The following is a 26,724-nucleotide window of genomic DNA, read 5'->3' on the forward strand; positions in this document are numbered from 1 at the left end:
AAAAAAAAAACAGCTATCACTTACTGACCACTTACTATGTGTTACACACTGAGCTTAGCTCTGCAGTAGAAAACAAACAACTTGCCCAAAATCACACAGATAGCTAGTTCATGGAAGACTTAAGACTTGGCTCCACCAAAATGCTAGGTGTGTGACCTTAAGCAAGGTACATATCCTCTCTTGTCTGTTTCCTAATGTGTAAACTGGGGATAATAACAACATTTACCTCATAAGGGTGATTGTTAAGAACTGAGTTAAAGCATGCAAATTGCTTGAAGCAGGGTCTGGCATATGATAAATGTTCACTTTTGCTGCTGTTGTTGTTATTCTTAGCCAACACTTCCCCTTTTTCATCTGTAAAATGAGGAGGCTAACTACACAGTCTCTAAGGACATGCTAGGTTTATTTAATGCTGGGTGACCCACCGGGGCTGTGAGCTCAGACATAGCCCTTACCACTAGAAAATGCAAGCCACCTTGTCACTTCCCTTTCAGAAAACCTTCTCAGACCATAGAAGAGAAATATCACAAGCACTCAGGGCTAGAAGTCAAATCCCCTGATATTGCCCAGAATGGCAAATAATTTTCCCAGAACCAGCCAATGCTGTACAAATGAATGCAACTCTGGCTTATCATCATGCACCCATCATGGACTTTGAGAACTTTTTCCATATGATATTTCAAGGGGCCTCTCAAAATGAGCATTTCTCCTCCTGTTGTTCCAGCCACAGGTCAGGTCCCTGAGTTCCCCAGGAGCTTCTTTGGCTTTCTCATATGTGGTGATGAGTAGCAAACAGGTTCTGTGTCCTCCAACTCATTTTTTCCTCCTGTTCTGAAGGAGATCCCACTGCTTATGGCCCAGGGAATTCAAGCCCCAAATGCAAAAGGAGTGACTAGGAACCTCTCCTAGTAGGATTTTATTTTATTTTTATGTATTTTATAAAAGGGAAGGCGCGGAGGGAGAGAAAGAATCTTAAGCAGGCTCCACACCCAGTGAGGATGGAGCCCAATGTGAGGCTCAATCTCACAACCCTAAGATCATGACCTGAGCTGAAATCAAGTTGGATGCTTAACCAACTGAGCCACTCAGGTTCCCCTCTAGTAGGATTTTATCATTCACAGAAAGAATGCAATCTCTGGGACCCTGCAATGAGTGTCCAGCCTGATTTCTGCAGCACCACTCACTTCCATACCAGGCATGTTGGATTAGACAGCAGAGAATCTGGTATCAAAAGAGCTGGGTTTGAATCTAGGTTCTGCCACTCTCAGGCACTGTGATCTTGGGCGATTCACTTCACCTGTCTGATGAAAGCCTCCTCATCTGTAAAGTGTGAAACAAGAACTCCTACCTCACAAGGCTTTTGGGTGAGGAGTAAAGGCACCAAAGGAAATGGTGTGTCTAAGGTCACCTGGTAAAGACTAGAACCAAGTCTGGACATCATAAGCTAGTTCTCCTCTTTCAATACTTCACTCCCTTTTTGGGTATGTATGCCACAAAGAAGTCAGATTCGACTTTATGTACCTTCTTCCCCTCCTCTCAGAGAGCCCAGAAGAGAAGCTACTGACCTCTTGTAAGTATAGCCCAAGACGATGCCAGCTCCTATGGCGATGATGATCACCATCATGGTAATGCCCAGCACATAGCCTGCCAAGGACAGGACACAAGGTCCCATTAGCCTCACCCCAGATGATCAGAAAATATTTCTTGATGATCTGCACAAGGAGGGGTTGGGGCAATCATACCGAGGGTTCCCAGGTCTTTTTTCTCCTTGGAGTTCACCCGCACCCGCTGGCTGATCCCAATCACTGGCTGCACGGCTGCTGCTTCACTCCGCGCGGGCAGGGCGTTGGCAGGAGCGAACACCTGCACCTCATCTCCACTTGGCACTTCAGACGCCTCCTCAGTTTCTGTTGTGGAGGTTAGAGGGGACAGGGAAGTGGTCTCTGGAGGTGAAGTGTAAAATATGCCTCATTAGAGTGAATTCCACAGCTGAAATTGGCCTGGAGTGTTGGAGGAGGTAAAGGGAAGGGAGTTCACCTTAGGATGCCTATACACACTGAAATCCATCCTTGCCCCAGGGCCAAGACCAGGTCTGAGGGGGCCATGCTACAGCTGGGACAAGGCAAATGTGAGAGGAAGAACGTAAGAAAGAGCCTCTCCTGCCTCCCATGTCTTTATCTGTTCAAATTCTTGCCATCTTCCAAGGCCCGGCTCAGTTGCCCTCTTCTCCAAGGGAAGAGGCCCCCTCTGCGCTAGGAAACAATCCATGAATCCACAGTTTGCCAATCCCTATGTTATATGCGTTACACATCCCATTTAATCTAATTTCAGAGAAAGGTCCCGCCGCCTCGGGAGCAACCAGCCTTCGCTCTGGATCCTAAGAAATTTAGATTCAAATCTAGACCCTGCCATAGCCTTCAATATGTCGCTGAACTTCTCTGAGGTTCAGATCTCCCAAATAGCTTCTTTCCAGGGTCGCTGTGACTAGAGTGCCTAACATACAGCAAACGCTCCACAAATGGCCACTAGACGCTAAGGGACTCGCTAAGGGCGTGGGGCCGGGACTCGAGCCCCATGAGCTCCCAGAGACTGCGCACCACTCAGGGAGCCCGCGGCCAAGAGGTGTGGCCTCGCCTCCCCCAGTTGTTTACAAGGCGCTCGCGGAGGATGAGCTCACTCGGAGAGGCGGCAGCAGCCAATGGGCTTTGGGCCCTGAGGCCTGGAGACAGCCCTGGCCAATCGGACAGCGCGGGGGCGGGGCAGGGCTGGCCGGCGACGCGCGGACGCACGTGCGCGGCGGGTGTTGCGGCCGCTCCCAGGCCTCCCTGGGCGTGGGGGTTTCGGGGGTCCTCAGGTCTTCGGAGTCCGGGCGGGTACCTGGGCAGCGCAGGTCCTCGCAAGGCCACTTCTCGGGAGCGCCGGCGTCGCCGCTGACGTAGCACCAGGGCCCGCGTGGGTCCTGGTCCGGGTTCCGGCAGTAGCTATGGTTGCCGGCATCTGGGAGGGGAGAGAAGGCGCCATGGGACGGGGCTAGGACCCAGACCGCGGCCGCCGCCCGCCCGCCGCCCGGGGCAGACACTCACCCGACTCGGGGGCAGACGCCAGGCCGCTCTGCACCTCCAGCCAGTTGAGGCAGCGCACGCCCGGGGCTGGGGAGGGCTGGTCCGCCCGGTACAGGTGGCCGTTGTCCCAGAAGCAGTCTGTGAGGAAGAGGAGCCCCCCCCCCCCCCCCGCCAACACTGAGTGGCCGGCAGGGGAGCCGGGCCTACCCCGCTTGGGCGACCCTGGGCCCGGCTGGGCCTCCCTGACCTCATGTGGAAAACCCCTGCTGCCTTGAAGGGTTGTTGTGAGGCCCGGAAAAAGAAGGAAGAGAAAGCGCGTCTAAAGCCCCTCTGGTGCCCGGCCCTCACTCAGCGCTCAGAGAATAAGCTTTGCTGTTCTTTTTGTAAGCCGGAAAGCACTGCACAAGTGCAAGGGGTTGTTACTCTGGAACTTGTGGCCACTTTGGAGGAGTGTGCGGGGGACGCCTGGGTTCGGGTACCTTTTTGGAGATGTTGGGAGTTTTGGTTCGGTCATCCTTGTATTGTAATTCCACGTTACATAAACCGGCGTATTCCTTTCACGGATATGGCCACATTTGCACTGGCAACACTCCCTCCCAAGAGAATTCTACAAAAGCCTTGATTCAGTCAGGCAAAAGAGAGCCTCAAACGGAGGGAACCTGCCTCATCCCTGCTTGGATGTGACTCCAAACTCCCATTCCCCTGAGCAGGAGAGCCTGGGGAAGGAGGGCCTGTGCCCTAACCACACCATGCAAAGCCCCTGAAAAGAAAAGGACTTAGGGAGTAGGGGAGATGAATCCCAAATTCCATCCACTCATGGAGCCACAGGCAAGGAAAAGGACAGAGAAAGTGGCTACTTGCCTTTGTTCTTAATGGCAAATATGGAGCTGCAAGCCCCTAACAGGGAAAGGAGGAAGAAGAAGACGGAAAAAAAGGGGGAAAGAAAAAAAAGAAGCCTTCATGGGACAAGAGAAACCAGCTAAAAGCTTCATTTCCAGTCATCTTCCTGTCTGGCCTGGCCATGCTTGGGAAACAGCTTTACCCTTTCTACTTCATTAAGTTGCTGCAGGAAGGAAAGATTGTAATCTCACCTCCAGATCCATAGGCTTCTGCTAGGAGCATGTTGTTGATGAGGAATGTTTGCACCCAGGCTAAGAGCATCCTCACCTCCTTCATCTTGCTTGTGATTGACCAACCAGTGCCCAACCGGGGTCCCCTTAGCGTCGCCTCTGCCTCCCAGTCCCAGCCTCGCAGTCAGACCTGCCCTTGTTATGCTCTTCTGGTAAACAGCCTCTCTTTAGAGCTGGGAGCTTCCCAGCTAGCTTGCTGCAGCGAGGTGTTTTTCGGCTGAAAGGCGCCCCCTGGGTCCTAAGCCTCCTATGCCATGCGAGATCACTAAGCCAAGAGAGGATCTCCACCCAGAGAAGAGAGAGGCTGAGAAGTTCAGGTTGTGCTTAGCAGAGGATCAGTTTGAGACCTACACTGACTGCATCCCCAGGGCTTTCATCTCTTCTGTTTCCATTTGTGTGAGTACAGAAAGAGTAACTCTGTCAGGAGGCATCATTGTGGGAAGGTTTGAAATTATAGTCCCAAAGGCAGAACAGCTTAGGACATGCTAATTACACAAGCAGGAGGAACTCAAGACCACATAGGGGGCTCAAAGAAGAGTATCCAGGTGGAAGGAACACTTCATATCCATTTCTGAAAAAGAAAAAGGGCCTTTGTGGTTTATACATTTTTATGAACCCTGACTTTTTTTTTTTTTAAACTATAATTTTGCCAGGATCAGATCAGTCACTTTACTTTGTTTATATTTGGGTTTTGGGGGTGTCATATATAGTAGGAATAGAGAAGGGGTCTCTTTAGTTGAAAACACATGTTATGCAAACATTGGGACGTTTGCTCAGCTATATTTAATAGTCTACCCTTTCTACCAGCCCTGAATTCATATAGAGGAAGTAAAGTCAAATGTTTGCTTTTTTTCTCCACCCTGTGGAGAAATCCATTCGCAGTGATTTATATCCATCATTAAACCTCACCACATTCATATGACTTAGGTCTTTTGGAGTTAGGCAGAAGGGTCCTCTTCCTGTTTGGCTGACAGTTTGATTTCCCAGGCAGCCTCAGTAAATGGAGAGACAGAACAGAGTGATTCTCCAAGACTACCTTGTGACTCAGGCAAATCTCAAAATAGAAATAGGAAACTGTTTTGATCTGAGGGCTTGTATCTTTAGGCAGTAATTTAGGGAGAAGAAAAAAAACTTCCATAAGTTTCAAAAGCTTTATCAAGGAAGAAAGCTAATGTCAATCCAACCAATCTGAAGTGAATTTGAATTTACTACAGTCAGATTTCAGACATGGAAAGAACAGAGATAAATTTAGTTTACTTTTACAGAAGTTTGCTGACTGTGTTTGATTCCTTCAGTCCATTTAATAAGACACGTTGCTTTGCTTATGCGATCATGCTTCCGTCTCCCCACAAAAGCTTCTGATCCTCTGACTCCTGACTTGGCCTATGCTGGATATTACACAGAATCTGTAAATTTACTCACATATACATATACACAGATACGCCAAAATTTAGTAATTTAATAATTCTAATATAGTATTCAGGGGTCTTTTTAAAGCACTTTTATTAACTTTACAATTCTTTTGAGAACTTACCACATACTAGATATAGTTCCGGATACTGAGAATGTATCTGTGAAGAAGGATGGCAACTTGAGGGATGCCTGGGTGGCTCAGTCGGTTAAGCATCTGCCTTCGGCTAAGGTCATGATCCCAGGGTCCTGGGATCGAGTCCTGTATCATGCTCCCTGCTCAGTGGGGGTCTGCTTCTCCCTCTGTCTCTGCCTGCCACTCCCCTTGCCTGTGCGTACTCTCTTTCTGTGTCAAATAAATTTAAAAATCTTAAAAAAAAAAAAAAAAACTTGAAATCTCTGCCCTTATGAAGCTTATATTCTAGTTGGGAAAGATAAATGATAAATATGTAAAGTGTCAGGTGGTCTTAAGTGTTATGAAAAAGTGAAATGGTCAGGGAGAGAGTAACGGGGTATACTTCATTTGTTAAAGAAAGCTTACATTATTTTCAGGGAATTAGGATATTTCTATAGGCAGAAGGCTGAAGGGGAAGGGTTCTTTGCACAATTTTCCTTGAGGATCCTAAATACTCTTACACCCCTGTAAGAGAAATATGATATACATTTTGTTTCATTACATAAAATATATAGGCTTGAGAAAATGAGAATGCAGTTTTTAATTTCAGAGTAGCAGGGAGTTCTTTTGGATTGCTTCCTCAGCATCTAATCTATTGCCTTTGTATGCAGTGAGTGTTCAGTTATTATCTGATGAAATGCTCCTCAGACTCTGAAGGGCTACTTCTGCCAGATTATAATACTTTCCCCTCTGATATAATAGAGACAGGCTATACATAGGCCAGCACTTGTACCATTTTCAGATTATCTACTGTGCCCATGTAGGGGTGACAGTATTTCTTCCTCAGAATCCCAGACTTCGTTACCTGTTGCTATTATCTAAGTTTTCTATTCAGAAAACTGCTATCTTCTGTAACTTACCTTGATGTACAGAGAAACCATATTTTGTGCCATGTGTCTTATCAGGAACAGCACTACCTAGAAAAGATATAAGACAGGCTAGAGAAGATTTTTTTCAGCTTAGTCATCTCTGCTTTTTCTTGCCTGTAAGACATTTATCTGTGTGATTTGATTTTTTCTAGAATGACAGGCTTCTCAGTCCTTCAAAGGCGTATTCTATTATAATAAGTTCAGTACCTTCCTTCCTCAAGGAAATTGGATTTAGGTCAGAGATGTGCTTTTCATCATCATTGATGATGTTTTGTTTTTTTTCTTATGATCTAGTTTTGAACTTTGCTTCATGTATTGCTGTAATATGGCCATATTTCATGGCCTACGGTTACTCCAAATTCCATATTTCTTCTGGAAATATTACTACAATAATAATATGATACAGCACTACTCATATATTCATTTGGATTGCATATATCCCTGAAGACAACGTTGTGAAATATAATACTCATATTTTACTAAATATTTCAGGGATGTTTGACTCTCAATTTTATATTAAATCATTACTGATCCAGAGGGACAAAGCCATACTGTTAACTCAGGAAATAACCTCAGAACATTTCCCAAGAAAGATGAGCAGTTCATTTTGATAACAGGGAATGTTAGTGGAAGAGCTCTAATAAGGAAGCCATAAAGCTGTTAAAAGACTTAAGAATCTTTTTTGTCAGCAAAAGAGGGCTAACGTGTTGGTAAAAATCTTTGGAGTAATATCTAATGAGTTGGCTCCAGCTATTCTCTCCATATAATGTGTTGTAGAAGTAGCTGCTGAGATTTTGCTGAAAGATATTTGGGTGTATAATTGCAAACTGAGCAGAGGATGACTCTATGAAGATTGTTAAGGAAATAATATTCCAATATCTAAACCCCAAGACCATTTTCTTTGAAAGTATGGCCTTCAATGAGTTAGGTTATTTGCATTTTGATACACAGTTAAGTGTTTAGTAAATGTTTGAGATAAAAAGGGAAAAGCAGAGTACCACATAAAGACAGAGTCTAATAAGCCTACAGAGAATAGTAATTTTTTAAGGGTAAACAATAAAACAGCCAAGAGGTGACTTTCAGAAACAAGACATTCTACACCGAGGAACTGAGGATCCACAAAAGCAGAGAACTTGGGAATATCACATAACTGGTTTTGAGAAATAAAGGGAAGAGTAAATTTGTGAATGAGAGTAGATTTTTACTTAGAGGCCAGTCTTAGAAAACATGGGTTTTCACATTGAGGAAAACACAGTCTTCAGTGTTGCAGGGATAACACTAGAGACTATATAAACTTAATTGGCTTGTAAGGCTAGGCTGTTGATATTTAAGGTAAATTAACCCAGTAAGCTACAAGGATGCCTCTTTGGGAAAGGAATGTAATATTCTTCAATCTCAGTAAACCAGAGCTGAAGCTTTTAAAATTTATCAACACCCAGTATGAGCTTTAGTGCTGACATTTAAAGCAAGAGGAGCTGTATGCCAAATAATTAAGAGTGTAGGCTTTGGAAAGACCTGGGTTCCAGTGTTGGTGCTACAGTATGGTCTTGGGCAAATTACTTAGCATCTGTAATTCTCAGTTTCCTCAGCCTGTTCTTATTGTGGCTAAGAGTACAAGTACCAGTATCAGAACTCAAATCCCAGCTCTGTCATTTACTCACTGTATCATCTTAGGGCAGCTACTAAATTCTCTATGACTCGGTTTCCTCAAATGGAGGTTGAGAGAGATAAAAATAGTACCTATACCACTGGATTGTTGATGTTCACTCAGCCCTGAATAAATATTAACTGTATCAGTCTTTGTGTTAGCAACCTCTGACTTTGAAGTACTGAGTATATTTGCTCTCTTCCAGAAACTTAGAATCTGGTTATAAAGATCAGGCTAACACATATGAAAATGAAAATATTAATACGGCATTTATAAGTAGGTGTTAAACAGTGTGATGCAGACAATAAAGGCTTATTGATTCAGTGATTATTAAACATCCACTGCATACCAGGCAGGCACTAAGCTGAGTACTGAGGATACAACAGTGAACTCTGCAAGGTCCTTGTTCTCAAGAAGCTCATAATTTTGTGATAGAGCGGATAGTAGTAGGCAAAACAACAGTGAAATAAATGCTACAGTGGAGATTAGTACTGGGGGCCGTGGGAATGCACAGGGGGGTGCTTATGGCCTAGTTTTAGGAGGTTAGAAAAGGCTTATCAGAAAAACTAAAATCTGAATGGGGAAGGAGTTAGTGTTCTTGGCAGGTCAGACAATGTGCAGAAGCCTGGAAACGTAGGCTATCACTATGCTAGTGGGGCATTCAAGGTGGTGATTAAAATGAGGCCAAAAAACATGCAACCAAAGAGGTGAATACTTGCTGACCAGATTATGGAGGTTCCTGAGTGTAGACTTTATCCTGAAGGCAGTGAGGAATCAGTAAAAGTTTTAAGCAAGAGAGTGACATGTTTTAGCAAGATCACTCAGGCTGCAGGGTAGAGGATTAGAAGAAGCCAAGACAGAAAGATGGAAGACCAGCAAGGAGGCTGTTGGACTAATGTAGGTAAAAGAGAATAGTGGACCTGGACCCAGAATTAAGTCAGGCCACCTGGGTTTGAATCCTGCTCTGCTGCTTAATAGCTATGTGACATTATGCAAGTTACTTAACCATCCTAGGTCTCTTCCTAATCTGAAATTTGGAGATGATAATAAAATTTACCTTAGAGGTTTGCTGTGAGGATTAAAGCACTTAGAACACTCCTGCCCGGCACATAGTAAGTGCTCTACAAATATAGGTAATGAGGCTGAAGAGAGGCAAACTAGGAAGAAGAATAAGTAAGACTCCATGACCGAGGGATGTCAGGAGCAAGTAGGAGAAGCCAAGGAAATTGGTTTCTGGTTTGGAAGCTTAGAAGATGGTGGTGTCATTCATTGAGATAAGGAACAAGAGGAAAAGCAGGTTTGGGAGAGGCTGAGAAAAAGCAGTCAAAGATGGGTAGATTGCAATCAGGAGAGTGTGGTGTTAGAGAAGCTAAAGGAAGAGTGTTGCAGGAAGGAGGGAGTGGTCAACACTGTTAAATGCTACTAGAGGGTCACTTAAGATAAAAGCTAAAAAGAATTGGTTTTAGCAACAAGAAAGCCATTAGTGACTTTATCAGGAGGAATTTTGGTTGAGGGGGCTGGTTCGAGGGAGCTAAATGTATGGATTATAAAAGGAAAAGGAGATGATGAAGGGAAAATGTGAGAATGGACAACTGCTTAAAGAAGTTTAGCTGAGTAGGACTGGAAGTGGCTGGAAGGATTATGGGCAAGGCTGACATTGGACCCAATACACTGATTTGGCCTACTGGCAGATAGATTTCTTAGTGGTTGTGCATCCATTCTATTTGATCCATAGCCATGCCAGGGAGGTTGAGAAGGGGAGCTGATTTGGGGATAAATAATGGATTTGGCCTCAGTGGTTTTGAATTTGACATATGCATGTAGAAATGCCCAGCAAGCAATTTGATATGGGACTAATGGACAGAAAAATCAGAGTAAGACGCAGGTGAGTGGGGATGAACTAAGCAGGTACCGGAACGAAAGCAGGCTGGGTAGAATGCACAAAGGAGCTCTGGATCTAGCCTTAGAATTCATGAGCATAATGAGAATGTGTGACCTCCATGAAGGCAGGTGCTTGTGGGTGGTAAATGGGTCTCAGAGCGGAAGTGAGAAGCCAAGCCTCATATCCAAACTTCATTGCTTATCAAGAGCATTTGCAATAAACAGAGTTGCTCAGAGATGGAGCCCAGGAGTTCTAAGCTGTCAGGGAGAGGGAGCAGGAGAGTCCTGAGTTTGGAGTTGGAGCGATTGACCTTGGCTGAATACTAGGCCTAGTCTAGGCAGTCATGTGGCATAGGCTCTATGGGTTAACTTTAGGAAGGCAACACTTTTGTCCTAATCTTTGCTCTGTCTTCAAAATGTAAAAAAAAAAAAGTTCATCTGTGTATTTCAGCTGTGCCAAGCCCTGGACTGTGGTGTTTGCCATGAATTACTTTTAATTTATCATTCAGGGTTGTAGTTAGCATTTGTATTTACATAAACAATATGTAAATAAGGTGTTTATCTATTGAATATATGCTGGGTCTGGGAATAACAAGGTAGCTGGGAAAATACATCTGTTCTACCTTTAGAATCCGGGTATTTCATTCTCCTGTTACTATTTATTTTCTCAGTCCCCAAACAGCTCTTGAGTATCTTCTGTGTCAGGCACTGCTTTTCCTTTTATTATCTATCTCAGTTCCTTCCTGGGTGTGTCTGTCATTTTGCACTGTCACATGAACTATTCTCTTCAAAACTTTCTTCATCTATCTTTTTTCATTGTTGGCTCCATCCCATCTCCTCTTAAGAGGGATTCTTTAAAGGATTTGTATGTCAGGGAATACTAATATATGTTATGTATTCTTCAGACTCTGTTTCAGTGAAATGGAGAAAAGAAAAAAAAGGAATCCCAAACAAGATCATAGAACAATTGTGGCTGGAAGGAAATGCAAGGACAAGAGAAATCACATCTTAGTACTTTGAGGCCCAGCCATAAGAGATTGCTGCCCTAATTACCTCTGTGAAGCCCAGATAACAGAAATGAGCAGTATTATAGGCACAAGGGGGTGTCATAAGTGGACTCAGATTGGTCCCAGCATGGTAAGACCCTGAGTTCAATAATAGAAGGTTAAGTACCAGCTTCAAACACTCAGTGTGTTCTCTGAGTTCCTAATGATATTTCTACCTGGAACTTTCTTTTACATTTACCTTAATGGCTCAGTTGGAAGTCAGCCATCACTGCTAAGTGTCTTGAGTTTTATGCAGCATTGGCAGCAACTTCCTTATTATCCTGACATTAGAAATAGAAATGCTGCCCAGTTGCAGCCAGGCTGTTGATACCCAGTAGTGGAACATTTCCACTTTCTAGGATCTTGTCCTCTCCAACACTGAGTGGCCTAACCTTTTGTCACCTTCATAAGTCATCAGATTTATGAAAAAGCCTCCCATTCCTAGAATAGCTCTGCCATCAGGCCAATAACATGCTTTTTGCTCTGAGCTTCTGCTCTCTTGGATATAGTAGGGAAATCTCCAATAAACATTAAATTAAATACCTCACATATTAAGAACTTCTGCTATTATTTTTAATGTTGTTGTTCTTGTTGTTACTGCCACCATGTAGGATCAGAAGCTAGAGCCTAGCTGAACCTCTGATTTTGCTCCTGTTACGCTGGGTAGTTTTAAGCAAGTTGAAATTATCTGGAAATGGAGTTGAAAATACTTGGTTTCCTCTCTTTTATAGCCACTGTCAGCTTAAAGAGTCTTAAAAAGGTCAAAGTGTTATCACATTAGTATTTTTACTTATTAGAGATTTAACATCTCATCTCTGGATTCCTTTCTTTTTAAGATTCTATATATTTGAGAGAGAAAGAGAGAGAGAGGGAAAGCACAGAGGGAGAGTGAGAGGGAGAAGCAGACTCCCCTGCCCAACGTGGGACTTGATCCCAGGACCTTGGGATCACAACCTGAGCCGAAGACAGAAGCCCAACAGCCTGAGCCACCCAGGTGTCCCTCCTCTCTGGATTCCTAAGAGACTGTAGTCCTCACTTGCCAGTGAATTGGATAATCCAGTAATCTCTGCCTAGAATGATGTACATTTTATCCAGCCATCCAATATTTACCAAACAGTAGCTCAACATGGGACAGTAACAAAAGCATCATAACTAACATTTATTGAACATTTAGTATGTGCCAGATACTGCTCTGTTTTTTATTAAGATTTTATTTATTTATTTGAGAGAGAGTGAGCAAGAGAGAGCACAAGCGGGGGGAGAGGCAGAGGGAGAAGGAGAAGCAGACTCCCCACTGAGCAGGGAGCCCAGTGTGGGCTCAGTCACAGAACCCTGGGATCATTACCTGAGCTGAAGGCAGATGCTTAACCACCTGAGCCATGCAGATGCCCCATGAGTATTTTTATATATATACTATCTCATCTATTCTCCATAAAAACCCTATGTGCAGGCACAATTATAATCCTCATTTTGTAAATGAAGAAATGATCATAGGCTAAATAGTTTGCCTAAAGCAAAGGATAGTAAGTGGAAGAGCCTGGATATGTACCCAGGCAGTCTGGTCCCATAGCCTGTGCTAAAAACTGCCTCGCTGTACTGACGGGGATAACCCTGGATTTGCACAGAAGTCCAGTTCTGATCTCAACCCCTCTACTCCATCACTTAAATTGAATGATCTTGGGGCACCTGGGTGGCTCAGTCTTTAGGCATCTGCCTTCAGCTCAGGTCATGGTCCCAGGGTCCTGGGATTGAGCCTTGCATCGGGCTCCCTGCTCAGTGGGGAGTCTGCTTCTCCCTCTCCCACTCCCCCTGCTTATGTTCCCTCTCGCGCTGTCTCTCTCTCTATCAAATAAATAAATAAAATCTTTTTAAAAAATTGAATGATCTTGGGAAAGATACTCAACCTTTCTGAACCTGTCTACTCATCTGTAAAATGGGGATGGTAATATATACTTTGCAGGATGGTTGTGAAGATTAACGGTTATATACTCTGCACTTATTAGGCATTCAGTCAGTGTTGGTTTCTTCTCTTCCTATTCTGTTCTAAGCACTGCACTGGTGGTAGAGATGGAATAGGAAAATTGCACCTCCTTAGGGTCCTTGTCTGAGGTGAAGAGGGAGGAAAAGAGACCAACATGGCACTAAACCATTACAATAGAGTATAAGAAATGCCACTGTAGAAGAACAGAGAGAGGTACAGAGAAAGTACATTTTCTGAGCTGGGGTAGGGCAAAGCTGGAGGATCTTCAAGGCACCAGTGACATTTGTGTTAGGTATTGAAAGACAAGATAGGATTGAATGAGGTAGATCAAGGGCATGAGTGTCCAGGCAGGAGAAGCATGAGCACAGGTGCTGGAGAATGAGAGACCTTGGCAGTCTGTGTTCTGGTAATGGCTAGGGGTTTGGTATGCAGCTGTGGATCAGGGATGAGATGGGAAATGAGGATGACAAATGAGTTGCAAAGAGAGAGGGACCCAAGCAGATTTCAGTATGTCCCTGCATCATTAAGACCAAAGACACATTTAAAACACATTTAGGGGCGCCTGGGTGGCTCAGTCAGTTAAGTGTCTGCTTTCAGCGAAGGTCATGATCGTGGGGCTCCCTGCTCAGAGGGGAGTCTGCTTCTTCCTCTGCCTCTCCCTTAGCTCTTCCCCGCCCCAGCTCATTCTCATTCTCTCTCAAATAAATAAAATCTCTTTTAAAAAAATGTAATGAACTTAAGAAAATTTAACAAAAAAACTTATGAATGCTCCACTTGTTAAAATTGAGCTATAATTCACATACTATAAAATTCAATTTACAGCTACATTTGAGCAGTTGGTTAGTATATTAACAAGGTCGTGCAACCATCATCACCATCTTAATTCCAGAACATTTTCATCACTCCAAAAAGAAACCTGCTATCTGTTAGCAATCACTCTCTATCCTCTCCTCTCCCCAGCCTTGATTTACTTTCTGTTTCTAGGGATTTGCCTATTCTGGACATTTCATATCAATGGAATCATACTACATTTGACCTTTTGTGTCTGGCTTCTTTTACTAGAAGTAGTGTTTTTGAGATTCATCTGTGTTGCAACATGTATCAGTATTTCATTCCTTTTTATGGCTGAATAATATCCCTTTTATGGGTACACCACATTTTGTTTATCCATTCATCAGTTGGTTGTTTTTTCCACATTTAGCTATTATGAATAATGCTGCTATGAACATTCATGTACAGGTTCTTGTTCGATACTTGTTTTAAGTTCTTTGGGGTATATACCCAGGAGTGGAATTGCTGGGTAATTCTGTTTAACTTTTTGAGGAACTGCCAGTCCATGGTGACTGCACCTTTATGTTCTCACCAGCAATGTGGGAGTGTTAAAATTTCTCCATATCCTTGCTAACACTTGTTATTCCCACTCACCCCCCACCTTATTTTATTATTGTCATCCTAGTGGGGTAAAATGGTATCTTATTGTGGTTTTGATTTGCGTTTTCTTTTTTTTACTTTTTTGTTGTTCTTATTATACACTACATTAATATACTGCATAACCTTCTAGAAGGGGTAGATGAGTATGACTGAGTTATTTTTCATCAATCAGGAAAATGCTTCCTTAATCCATATTCTCCAAACCCTTTGACACATAGTAACGATTAACCCCAGGGACCCACCTATCTCTTTGCATCAAACTCCACTGATAATGGATAATAGGCAACCCTTTTTTCCTTGCTGCTGTTACTGAACCTGTGGATGTGCGCCATGGCTATGCCGGGGGATGACCAAGCACATGGCCATGACGCCGATCCCGGGCAGGATCTTGAACCACATCGCAGCCCGGTTGCCAGAGCCAAACCCCTGCCTTCCCAGCCTGGTAAAGATGCTGATTTGTGTTTTCCTAATAACTAATAACAAGATTTTGAGCGTCTTTCCATGTCTTGCTGGCCATTTATCTTCTTTGAAGAAATGTTTATTACAGTCGTTTGCCCATTTTTAAATTGGGTTGTTTGTCTTCTTTGTTGTTGAGTTGTAAGAGTTCTTTATATATTCTGGATAGATTTTTATCAAATATACGAGATATTTTCTCCCAATCTATGGGTTATGCTTTCACTTAAAAATTTTTTTTATAAAGATTTATTTATTTATTTATTTGAGAGGGAGAGAGAGAGTGTGTGAGCAGGGGGAGAGGGAGAGGGAGAGAGAGAATCTCGAGCAGACTCCCCACTGAGTGAAGAGCTCAACACAGGGCTCCATCCTGGGACCTTGAGATCATGACCTGAGCCAAAATCAAGAATTGGATGCTCAACCAACTGAGCCACCCAGGCGCCCCTTTTAAGTTTTATTTACTTTTATTTTTAAAGATTTTATTTATTTATTTGACAGAGACACAGCGAGAGAGGGAACACAAGCAGGCGGAGTGGGAGAGGGAGAAGCAGGCATTTTTAAAAACAATTTTTTAAAAGATTATTTATTTATTTATTTATTTATTTATTTATTTATTTATTTATTTGACAGAGAGACAGTGAGAGAGAGAACACAAGCAGGGGGAGTGGGAGAGGGAGAAGCAGGCTTCCCCTGAGCAGGGAGCCCGATGTGGGGCTCAATCCCAGGACACTGGGATCATGACCTGAGCCGAAGGCAGACGCCTAACAACTGAACCACCCAGGTGCCCCAAAAATCTATTTTTTAAAAAGACTTATTTATTTGAGAGAGAGGGCACAAGCAGGGGGAGAGGGAGAGGGAGAAGCAGGTTCCCCGCTGAGCAGGGAGCCCAATGCAGGCTTGATCCCAGGATCTTGGGGTCATGACCAAAGCCCAAAGCAGATGCCCAACCAACTGAGCCATCCAGGCTCCCCCCGACCCCTTTTTAAAAAAGATTTTAGGGGTGCTGGGTGGCTCAGTCATTAGGTGTCTGCCTTTGGCTCAGGTCATGATCCCAGGGTCCTGGGATCGAGTCCCACATCAGGCTCCCTGCTCGGCGGGAAGCCTGCTTCTCCCTCTCCCACTCCCCCTGCTTGTGTTCCCTCTCTCGCTGTCTCTCTCTCTGTTGAAAAATAAATAAAATCTTTAAAAAAATAAAAAAGATTTTATTTTTAAGTAATCTCTATACCCAACATGGGACTCGAACTCATAACCTCAAGATCAAGAGTCCCAAACTCCATCCATCGAGACAGACAGACACCCCTGTTTTCACTTTCTTGATAGCCCTTTGATGCATACAAGTTTTTAATTTAGTTTTTTTTTTCCTTTGGTTGCTTGTCCTGTTGGTCTCATATTTTGCCTATGTCTATCCAGCTGTCCCAATGCCATTTGTTGAAAGACTGTCTTTTCCCGATTGAATGGTCTTTGTACCTTGTGGAAAATCAATTATCCATAGATGTATAGATTTATTTCTGGACTCTCAGTTCTATTCCATTGATATATAGACTTATTATCCTTATGCTGGTACCATGTTGTTTTGATTACTGTAGCTTTGTGAATTCTCTACTTTTATTATTGCAAGCCTGCCTCTGAGTACATTTGTGTATTGTGAACAGTATTTTGTATTTTTCTTTTCACTTTTTGGGGAACACACACTTCTGTGTGGATCATTTCTATAATCAGTACCCTTGTCATTTAAAATAATTATGAAGCGTTTTTTTTTTTTTTTTTGCCTTGCTCTGCTGTGCTATTTTTGTTAAGCTTTTATTTTACCTGTTTTCTGGGTTGCTTTTAACTTTTCTAGATAGCCTTGTTTGCACTGTTTCTTCTCGACCCAGACTCATTAGCTATCAAGCCTCCCCCATCGATATCAGAGAATGCTGGCTGCTTTTTTAGGTCATCCTCATAGAAATGCAGACTACTCTGATCTGCCTCAGCTCAGACCCAATACTTCCGGCCAGTTGTGAGTTGAGTTTCTGGGGTAGAAGGCCTCTAAGAAAACCTCTTTCTTGAACCAGAGCTGTGCAGAGATCAAGAGTGGCTCCAACCTTACAATCTGCTGTATGCTTATTTGTGAATAACCATTCCTGAGATGTCACACTGATGAGACACATGGGAAAGAACCTGTCTTTTGAACTTTTCTTATGCTGCCAAAACAAGCATTTACAAGTGCTGTTTCCATATGTAATATATCCCTGCCTTTAGAAAGGAGGAGCTTCCAGAGATTATGGGATTTGTTCAAGGTTGTCCAGTGACCTTACAGTGCTACTGGGAACAGAATTAATCCCCGACTCCCATTGATCCCCTTCTCATCATCATTACCACACACTCCTTCCTTATTGGGCAACAGAAGATAGAATTTACTTCTCAGTATTTTCCCCAAGAGAGGTTTTGAGTTTCTTCCCCTCTTTGGTAAATAACACAGGTAAGGAGCTTCAGTGAATAACTTGCATTCATTGTACCATTCTTTGAAGGATCAAAATCATGGGCTCTAGCAACAGATCTATGAGAGAAGTGGGGACAGGTGAGAAAATGTCCGCAGCCTCAGTGTGTTCTGAACTCTAGGAATTTTGGATGAGCCTCTAGAGATGCTCAGTTTTCCCCCATAACAAATAGGATGTCTTCTGTAAAACTTGTCTGTAGTGGTTATTGATCAAATTGTTGGTACATATGAAATTTTGCTATGGGAATTTTCAAAGATATGCAAAAGTAGAATAATATAATGAATTAGCAGGTACCTGCCACCCAGCTTGTGGAATCATCAACATGTGGCCAATCTTGTTTTATCTCTACTTCCATTTACTCCTTATCCCCACTGGATTATTTTGAAACAAAGTCAGTATATTGATCAAGTTTTCAGTTTCTACTTGTTGTTGAAGCTATTTCCCTTAGATATTGGGATGTGTGCTCTCATTTAGATTGCTTTTAGCAGCTTTATTGGGCCTGACATTCTTTCTCTGGAAGTTTTTTGCATTGGTAGAATCATAGGTGTTTTCTGGCCTCAAACTCTGTTCTTTTGTCTCTCCCACTCCCAGAGTTCTGTGAACCTGTCATGCATGCACTTTGATCCAAGTGCCTAGACCTCACTTACCTATTCTCCCTCCTAGTTCACCAACTTTAATGTATGAGGTTAGGGACTTCAGCAATCTTTGTCATTAATTACTCTATATGCAATGCCTAGTCTGGCATGTAGTAGGTGCTTAGTAAATAGTTGATGACTGAATGGATGAATTCCCTTTGGCTTTCCACTCACCTGAACCTCACACCCAGCTGCTTTAACAGGGCACTTGGTTCTGTGTATCTTAAATGAGGAGAAAATTACTTGAACCTCTTTAGAAGTAGCTTTTATCCTTGACCCCTTTTGTCTAGCTGAAGAATCTGAATTTTCCTGGCTCCCCCTACTGGTCTCTCCAGGGTAGTTGCATACAGGTGCCGCTGGTGGCCAAGGATTGGAGCCAGAGGCAGGTTCTGCCAAGGGAAAATAGAACATTGTTGTGGAGTGCCCTAGCCAGTCCAGGCAGGTCTGAGGAGGAAGAGAGCAGCTTGTTGAAAACAGTTCAGGGAAGTGCAGCTTTCTGTATAAGGGGCAAGGAAGGTAGCCCAGTGCCAGCTAAGGTCAGAAGAGCAGGGTTGGAGGCTGCAGCACCTGAAGACCACGAGTATCATGACCGCATGGACCCATAAATGAGGTGGTCATTATGTGGGAATCAGCCTCTATATTGAGAATAGAGATGTGCTCCTTCTCCCCTTAAGACAAAGCGCCTTGAGGTCAGACATAGTCACCATGTAGGTTGAATGGCTACCGAGTTTTATTTTGGCCTCCTGTGAAAGTTGAACCAAGTGGGGTGGCTCATGTAGATGGGAGAGTCCCTAGAGTTCATGGTCTTATGTGACCCCATCTCCCAACTCTTAAGACCAGTAACAACTCTGTGGAGCTCTGGGTATATGCTCTACTAGGTCCTCCTCCCTTCACCCTCCATAAATACCATAAATGCCCCACACCTACCCACTTCCTAGATTTCTTGGTTATTTACATGTATTTGTCTTTACCACAATGCAACTTCCCAGAAAGTGGGCTGTGGCAGAATGCATCTTGCCAGACTCCAAACTACAGACATCAGGAAGAGCGTTAAAGATGGTCAGACACTAAGGGCAAATCCCCTCCTCTTCTCTCCAACCCCAAACCCCAAGTGCCAGGGTAATTACACTTAAAGTTGAACATGGAAATAGGCTTTTGTTACCCTTCCTTCCTAGAAGGAAGCATGTGATTTTCCCCAATACACAAGGAAGGGAACCCAATCCAGAAGAACCCAAGGGCATGAAAATTGCCACCAGACTTGGGCAGGTATATCTATGAAATGGTCATTATAAAGAAATGTTTGGAAGGAATTCACTTCTTTACTGGGTATTGGGGATGTAGCAGTGGGCAAAGTCCAGCATTTTAGTGGGAGAAGGTAGACCATAACCAGATAAATATGTAACATGTCAGGGGTGCTAACTGCTAAGAAAGGAGAAAAAGCAGGAAAGAAGGATAGGGCAAGAGTGTGTTGTTTTAAATTTGGTGATCAGGGAAAACAACTCTGTTGAGGTGAGGGAGCAAGTCCTGTGATTGTCTGGAGAAAGAATATTCATGGCAAAGGAACTAGAGAGTGCAAAGGCCCTGAAGCAGGAGCATGCTTGGCTTGTGGGAGGAACAGTGAGAAGATGGAGTGGCTGGGGCTGAGTGAGTGAAGGAGAGAGTGGTAGGAGTAAGCTCAGAGAGGAAACAAGTGGCCAGATCATCTGGGGCCTTGTACACCTTGGCAGGGGCTTTGGGGTTTGCTTTGAGTGAGATGGAAAACCACTGAAGGGTTTGAAAACAAAAATGACGTGAACCAACTTAGGTTTGACAAGGCTTACTCTGGCTGCAGTGTGGAGTCGATCACAGGGAAGCAAGGTAGAGAAGGAAGACCAATTGGAGGATGGTTGCCAGAGAGAGGTGATGTGGGTTGGATGGGGTAGTAGCAGAAGTGGGAAGAAGCTATTGACTAGTAGGTTTGGTTTAAAAGTCAGCAGGGTCTGCTGAGGGATTGGGTGTGGGTGGGGTGTGAGAGGAGGAGAGAGCCACAGCTACCTGCAAAGGTTTTGGCTTGCATCACTGGAAGAATGGAGTTGCTGTTTAACTGAGATGGAGAAGACTGTGAGAAGAGCTAGGTTGCGGGGGGAGGAGGGGGGTGGTATTCACCAGTTCTGTTTCTACCTATTAAGTGAAATATCTATTTGATCTCTAAGTGGAGGTCTCCATTTCAAATAATAGTAGACATTCTTGGGGCACCTGGGTGGCTCAGTCATTAAGTGTTTGCCTTCAGCTCAGGTCATGATCCCAGGGTCCTGGGATCGAGCCCCGCATCAGGCTTCCTGCTTGGTGGGAGGCCTGCTTCTCCCTCTCCCACTCCCCCTGCTTGTGTTCCCTCTCTTGCTGTGTCTCTCTGTCAAATAAATAAATAGAATCTTTAAAAAAATCAAATAATAGTAGACGTTCCAAATAATAGGCTCCTCAAAGTAATAATAATAGGAAATGTTGTTTACATAGTGCTTTATAGTTGATAGTGCTCGCACATACCTTATCTTGTTCTGTTTCCACATCACCCACATAAGGTAGTTTGTTTTCTTTCTATTTTACAGGTAAGGAAGCTGAGATTCAGAAAGTTCTGCATAAGAGAGCCAGTGTTTTGATGTTGCCACACAGAGGAAGATGGCAACCAGCAGCCATTTAGCCTTGAAGAGCAGCAACCAACCATCAGAGAGACCCTGGCTTCCCCATTGCTGTCAGGTAGGAAGACCTGAGCCTCCCTAGCTCTGTCCCCAGCCCTCCCACAGAGAGGAACCAGCGGGGAAGTGGAGGACAGGCTGTGTTCCCCTACCCTCACCTCAAACCCCCAGAGCCATGACCAGGTCTGGCTTCCTTGGGAAGGGGCAGAGCGGATCTTTGAAGGGGAACTTGAGATGGACATTTCAAAAATGAATATTTTTATTATATAAACATTTAAAACTAATCTTAAATACCAGAAGGAGACTGACTATTCGAATTCCTGAAAGTAGCTGAGGATCATGGCATCCATCATTAAGTACCCAGTGAGAAAAGGGGGTTTGGCATTGTGTCACTGAGGGCAGCCATTGAAAAAGATCAAAACCCTTCAAGTTTTTCCAGGATAAGATGCTGGGATAAACCAGTGGCAATTGCATTTCTTTCCAGTCTTTTCCCCCATGTATCTTTTTAACATTGTTCAGATTTTATTACGTAGGCAATTTTGTTTTTCCATAACCTGCTGTTTTCTCATCACTACTTTTGATACAAATATTTCCCCCCATGGTACTAACCATTTTGTGTAATCATCATTTTCAAATGATTGTTTATTAACAGCCATTTAGGCTGCTTCCACAATTTATATACATCTTTTTGCATTAAGCTACTGAGGCTTACTTTGTTAGATCTGTCTTCCAAAAAGTAGAATTACTGGTTTAAAAGATATAAACGTTTTTAGGATTTTGATAAATTCTAATAATTTTCCAGAAGAGTTCTGCCATTGGTATAGAAAAGTAAGAGTGAGCCTTGGAATCAAGATCTTCTGATTCTAAATCTCAGGCTTTTTTTTTTTTTTTCCTCTGTGCTGTATTTATGAACTTTGGTTTTCTTCTTGTGAAATGGAGACAGGTGTATGTGTCATGATCACAAGAATCAGAATTGTGTCCTCAATAAATAGCAGTAGTTCTTGTTTAATGAAAGAAGATTTGCAGAATTCCCCTAGGAAATTGTCTTTGTTCAGTCACCCACACTGGCCCCCACATTGGAGCATAGTCTGCCCTAACTAGTTCTTCTCAATCTGATGGCTGGCTGACTTTTCCCAGCAGCTCCTATACAGTCTGAAATGGCCCTTTTCTCCCTCAGTGGCATGAAGGGATTTGTTACTTTGCTCGTCAGCTGGTATCTGGACTTCAGATACTTCTGGACTGGTATCTGCCCATGTCCTTCCTTCTCTGAGCCCCCTTGCTCCTCCCCCACCCATCCTACATCTTCAAGTTCTAAGGGTGTTACAGGGTCCTACTCTAATGGCATCTTCTCTGACCCGGCTGGCACATCATCCTTCTCCAAATCATCAGAGGATTTATTTTCCCTTACCTCCCATGTTATATTCTCTCTTGTGGTACCGACATCTGTTTAGGTATATGTCCCATGTCCTGTACTACTCTGTATGCTTAAGCTCCTTGAGAACAGGAATTCAGTCTTTCTGTAGCCACTCAGAATATTTGTTGGATGAATTAGTGGTTGCTCAGTGCCAAGCACTATTCTAGGTATTGGGAATACAGAAATGAATTATCTTTGCATGAATCCCGTTTGCAAAGAAACCTGATCTCATATGGGGAGATAGAATCATAAAAAGATGATGCAAGAGTAGAAATATGCGCAGAACAGGGAGATGGCACAGAGGGAAACACGGTGATGGAGCCCTGGGCTCCACAGTCTGAGCAGTTCAGGATTCATCAGCTCTACCAACTTCACAGCTATGTGACATTGGCAGTTACTTAATATCTCTGGGCCTCAGTAAGAATAAAATAGTAGCTACCCCATAGGGTTGTTGATATACATAAGGCCTCTGGTGCAGTGCATGGTACATGGTAGTGATGTAATAAATGAAAACTCTCTTCTGGAGGAACAGAGAAAGCTGTACAGACAAGGGGCTGAGCTTTTGTGAACTGAGCTTTTGAATAAAAATTCCTCAGGTATGCAAGAGATAAGGACTTAACAGGCAAAGCAACCTACATGAATGAGCAAATAGTTTATCATCATCCAAAAAAAAAAAAACAAAACCCACAAGCCCTGCCACTCATGGAGCTTGTGCTCCTTAACATGACGCCAAAACATTCAGCAGGCTCAGGGCACAGATTTTGACTCAGAAGAGGAGAAAATCAGATGAGAATGCCCTTGAAGGAGAGAAGAAGATGTCAATAATCATGCAGTTTCCTTTTCAGTGTTGCCACAGGCTTTGACCTCTGCCTGGTATGGACTGGCCATGGGGTAGGGCACCAGATTTAGGGAGGGCAGCAGATTTTCTCTGAAGCAAAAATAAGTTGTTTTCCTGTTGTACCCATCCACAGTGATACAAAGAAGCTTTATTCAGAGGTACCTACCTCCATACTGCCCTGTCCTCAAAGGAAACATGTTTTGTTAGGACAGATTTCTTCTCTTAGATAAATATTTGGTATTTACCTTCACAGCAGTTTAGCAAGAGATGCAGATCGAGACATTTATTGCTCTGCCCTCCTCCTCTCCACCCCCAGGGAGAACGCTTCACGGGGTCTAAAGGCATCCTGCACTCTTGGAGAGGTCCAGAGGAGGCGTCAGAAGTAGCCATGAGAGGGGGGAGGGGAGTGTGTAAGGACTAGAATTCTAGAGGCTCTGCTGCCAGGCACTCAGTGGCCAGGCATGATTATGTAAATTGGAGGAAATCCCTCCAGCCTGCTTTCTCCAAGGCCCAGAATGGATTTTAGTGATGCTGGTGATAACTTTAGGGCAAGTTTTAGGTAACTTCATGGTGAGTGCTGACTACTATCATTCAAATGTGAGAGGGGGCATGACTGTGGAATTTCCTCCTGCAAGGGGCACTCAAGAGAACTGTGAAATTCTCAATTCACTGCCCAAACTAGCAGCCTGGTGCTTCATCCCTGGTGCTTCAGAGTCCAGACCTTTCAGAAAAGCCAGAAAGCAGAGATAAATCAGCCCTAAGGAAGAACTGGAGCAAGCAGTAACAGGATTCATTCACCACTCCCTACAACGCCTTCCTTTTGCCAGCTCCCTGACTACCCTCTCCCCTTGACCTTCCTCCTCTACTTCTACCCTCCTCTACTTCTACAAACAAAAGGACCAGAAAACAGGATAGGTGACCTGGGCAGGCCGTTCTTGTTCTGAGCACATTAGGCCCTTCTTTGCGTCGGTTCTGGAGTTCTTGGAACGACCTTGGTTGGGGGATGTGGCATTGCACTCTGCAGGGATCAATGGATTGATCCGCAGACCAAGAAATCACAAGCTCTGGGTGTCAGAGAAGCTTAACTCACACAAACTGTGAGCCCATGGTAGGCTGGGACCCCAGTCTGGGTGAAATCCAAGATTTGAAATCCGGGGAGGGCCTGGAGAAATGCCCTTGGACAGTGGTCAGCAAACTCTAGCCAGGGGGCCAAGTCAGGCCTGCCAACCTGTTTTTGTACAGCCTGTGAGCTAGGAATGGTTTTTACATTTTTTAATGGTTGGGGGGAAATCAAAAGAAGAATAATATTTTGTAACATGTAAAAATTATTGAAATTCAGATTTCAGCGTCCATCAGTGAAGTTTTATTGGCACAAGCCATGCCCATCCATCTATGTATTGTCTGTGCCAGACTCTCTTACACAAGGGGCAGAGCTGAGTAGCTGTGACAGACCATAGGCCCACAAAGCTGAAAATGTTTACCCTCAGCTCTTTACAGAAAAAGTTTGCCTATGTTCATTCTTAGGAGGGTGTAGTCTTGTGAGGGAGATAGTACAGGTTTTTGAGTATTTCCTAATGTGCTCATAGATACCAGTCCATGTAATCCTCACAGCAGCTGTGTGAATGGGAAACTGTTACCCTTGTTTTCCACACCAGGAAAAGGAAACACGCCTGCCAAAGGTCACCCAGTTGGAAAGTGGTGGCACTGGGATCTGCACCCAGCTGGCTGTCCCTGGAGACCCCCATGAACCAGGGCACAGTGGTGACGACCCAGGAGAGCAGCAGCAACGAAGGCTGTGGAAAGGATAAGATTCAGATGCCCAGAGCTGCAGAGGAAGAGCTTTCCAGGTGGAGGGCGTTCCATGGGTAAAGGCCCAGTCCTGGGAATGAATGGTGTGCACTGAGAACGGAAGGAGCTGAGTGGGAGCTCCCAGGACACCTGGGGTCAAGCCGTGGCACTCCTGAGTGCAGGGCAGGAACGAAGAAACAGACTCTGGGCCTAGGTTCAGGTCCTCGGTGCACCACTTAAAGCTCTGTGTTTGGGGTGAGTTGCTTAACTATAAAAATAGTCCCTACCTATTTGGGCAGTTGTAAGGACAGACTGAATTTAATATATGTGAAGTGTTTAGAAGGGCACCTGGCACTTACTAAACACAACATATGTTGTTATTATTAAGGTTATTATTGTCAGAAACTGGATGTGATTTGAAGGTTGGCATAAGTAAAGGCCTGATACATGAAAAATGAAAGTACAAGGGGGACTTGTGCTTGGGGCATACCAAGTAGGAAAAGTGGGATTGGAGCCAGGGAAATACAGAGGAGGCAAGTTGCTGTGGAGAGTCAGTTTTGGGGGTCCCCAAAGGCTCTAGAGGGACAGAGGCAGAGAGCAGGAACAGAGGGGGCCAGGGAAGGGGCTGAAGTTCATTCTTACACATGGGGAGCCTGGCTTTGTGCCCAGTACCTGGTATACGTTATTAATCCTCACTACAACCCTTCCAAGTCAGTCCCCCATCATCCCCACTTTACAGACAAGGAAGCCAAGGCTTGGAGAACTGCCAGAATTGTAAAAGGTATCTCACAAAGTATATCCTGAGACTGGCCACAGTCCCAGACCTGCCAGGCCCCCAGGTCCCACCCACTTCTGTCTATCAGTGGTCAGATTTCTCAGTAGCCCTGTGTGCCAGGGTTCCTTGGTGCCATGGGATTTCCTTAATCTCTGCCAGGGGCAGAGATGGGTGATCATTGCTGTGGGGAAGTGAGACCAGTGCCCAGTCTTTGCCCAGGCTATCAGGTAGTGGCTGGATGGGTTCCTGGTATGACAGCTCTGCCTGGAGCAAGTGACTTGGAGTGGGGTGCAAGTCACCCCAGAGGGTCACCTAAGCATGAAGAGTGCTTGCTCACAAAGGGTCTCTGGGCACTCCTGCTGGCACTGACCCTGACTTCCTCCATGGCTTTTTTCTGCTGCACTGTGCAAACCCTTGTCCTGGGGGCCTGGCAGGGTAAGGGCCTGCTCTGTGCCAAGCATGGTAGTGGGTATTTACATGTGTGTAAAGGCACTGTCACTAGAGCTTGGGAGTAAAGGTTCTGGACTCAGAGGACAGACCTGAGTTTGTATCCTGGCTCTGGCACTTACTCTGTGACCTGGGGCAGAGGTGGGAGGGGTGCCTCTATCTCTCTGAGCCTATTTGCTGATCTGCAGGAGGAGAATGGTAATGGAACCAACTTCATAGGTTGTGCTGAGAATTAGGCACAGAAAATGTTAGCTCATGATGGTCTCCCTTAACCTTCATGCCTTTTGTACTGATGAGGAAACTAAGGCTCAAAGATTTGTACAGGGTTGACAGCAGATGGTAGAGCTGGAGCTCAGGCTCTTTACCCTTGACCATGGCAGTCATTCCACCTTTATGCACCCATGTTCTGCACAGCTTTCTTCCCTGTGGCCTGACAGGCACAGGTATACAGAGGAGATAGAGGTTGGGGGGCAGGCAGCGGACCTCCTCTTGCTGCTCAGGCCTCCAGGTGAGTAGTGCTTTGTAAGAAGCAGCCTGCTTGCTTTGTTGTTCCCCTCCTGCCGTGCACAGATACTGCTTCCTGACTGCG

The 26,724-nt window shown here is 44.3% G+C and overlaps 1 protein-coding gene, 1 long non-coding RNA gene and 1 pseudogene across 6 annotated transcripts in view; 1 reads left to right on the forward strand and 2 right to left on the reverse strand.

The window, feature by feature from the left end:
• The window catches only part of PIK3IP1 (phosphoinositide-3-kinase interacting protein 1), a 48,857-nt gene extending 44,400 nt beyond the window's left edge, over positions 1-4,457 (reverse strand). For 4 of the 5 annotated variants that reach the window (XM_027575365.1, XM_027575364.1, XM_027575360.1 and 1 more), the window contains exons 1-5: positions 4,154-4,457; positions 3,084-3,200; positions 2,878-2,997; positions 1,743-1,943; positions 1,566-1,644 (exon numbers count right to left, since the gene is read on the reverse strand). In XM_027575365.1, coding sequence (XP_027431166.1) covers positions 1,566-1,644; positions 1,743-1,943; positions 2,878-2,997; positions 3,084-3,200; positions 4,154-4,238 — 602 coding nt within the window. In that variant the 5' untranslated portion in view covers positions 4,239-4,457. The remainder of the gene's footprint in view (positions 1-1,565; positions 1,645-1,742; positions 1,944-2,877; positions 2,998-3,083; positions 3,201-4,153) is intronic. The other variant, XM_027575362.1, reaches the window with a different exon arrangement.
• A 12-nt stretch (positions 4,458-4,469) lies between these two features.
• Positions 4,470-25,132, forward strand: LOC113912334. The gene is made up of 3 exons (XR_003516809.1): positions 4,470-4,588; positions 20,787-20,934; positions 24,781-25,132. It is a non-coding gene; the product is annotated as an uncharacterized LOC113912334 (long non-coding RNA).
• Positions 14,818-15,032, reverse strand: LOC113912333 (annotated as a pseudogene).
• Positions 25,133-26,724: the final 1,592 nt, after the last annotated feature.

This window comes from Zalophus californianus, chromosome 14 (assembly GCF_009762305.2).
Source record: "Zalophus californianus isolate mZalCal1 chromosome 14, mZalCal1.pri.v2, whole genome shotgun sequence".
Taxonomy (NCBI): domain Eukaryota; kingdom Metazoa; phylum Chordata; class Mammalia; order Carnivora; family Otariidae; genus Zalophus; species Zalophus californianus.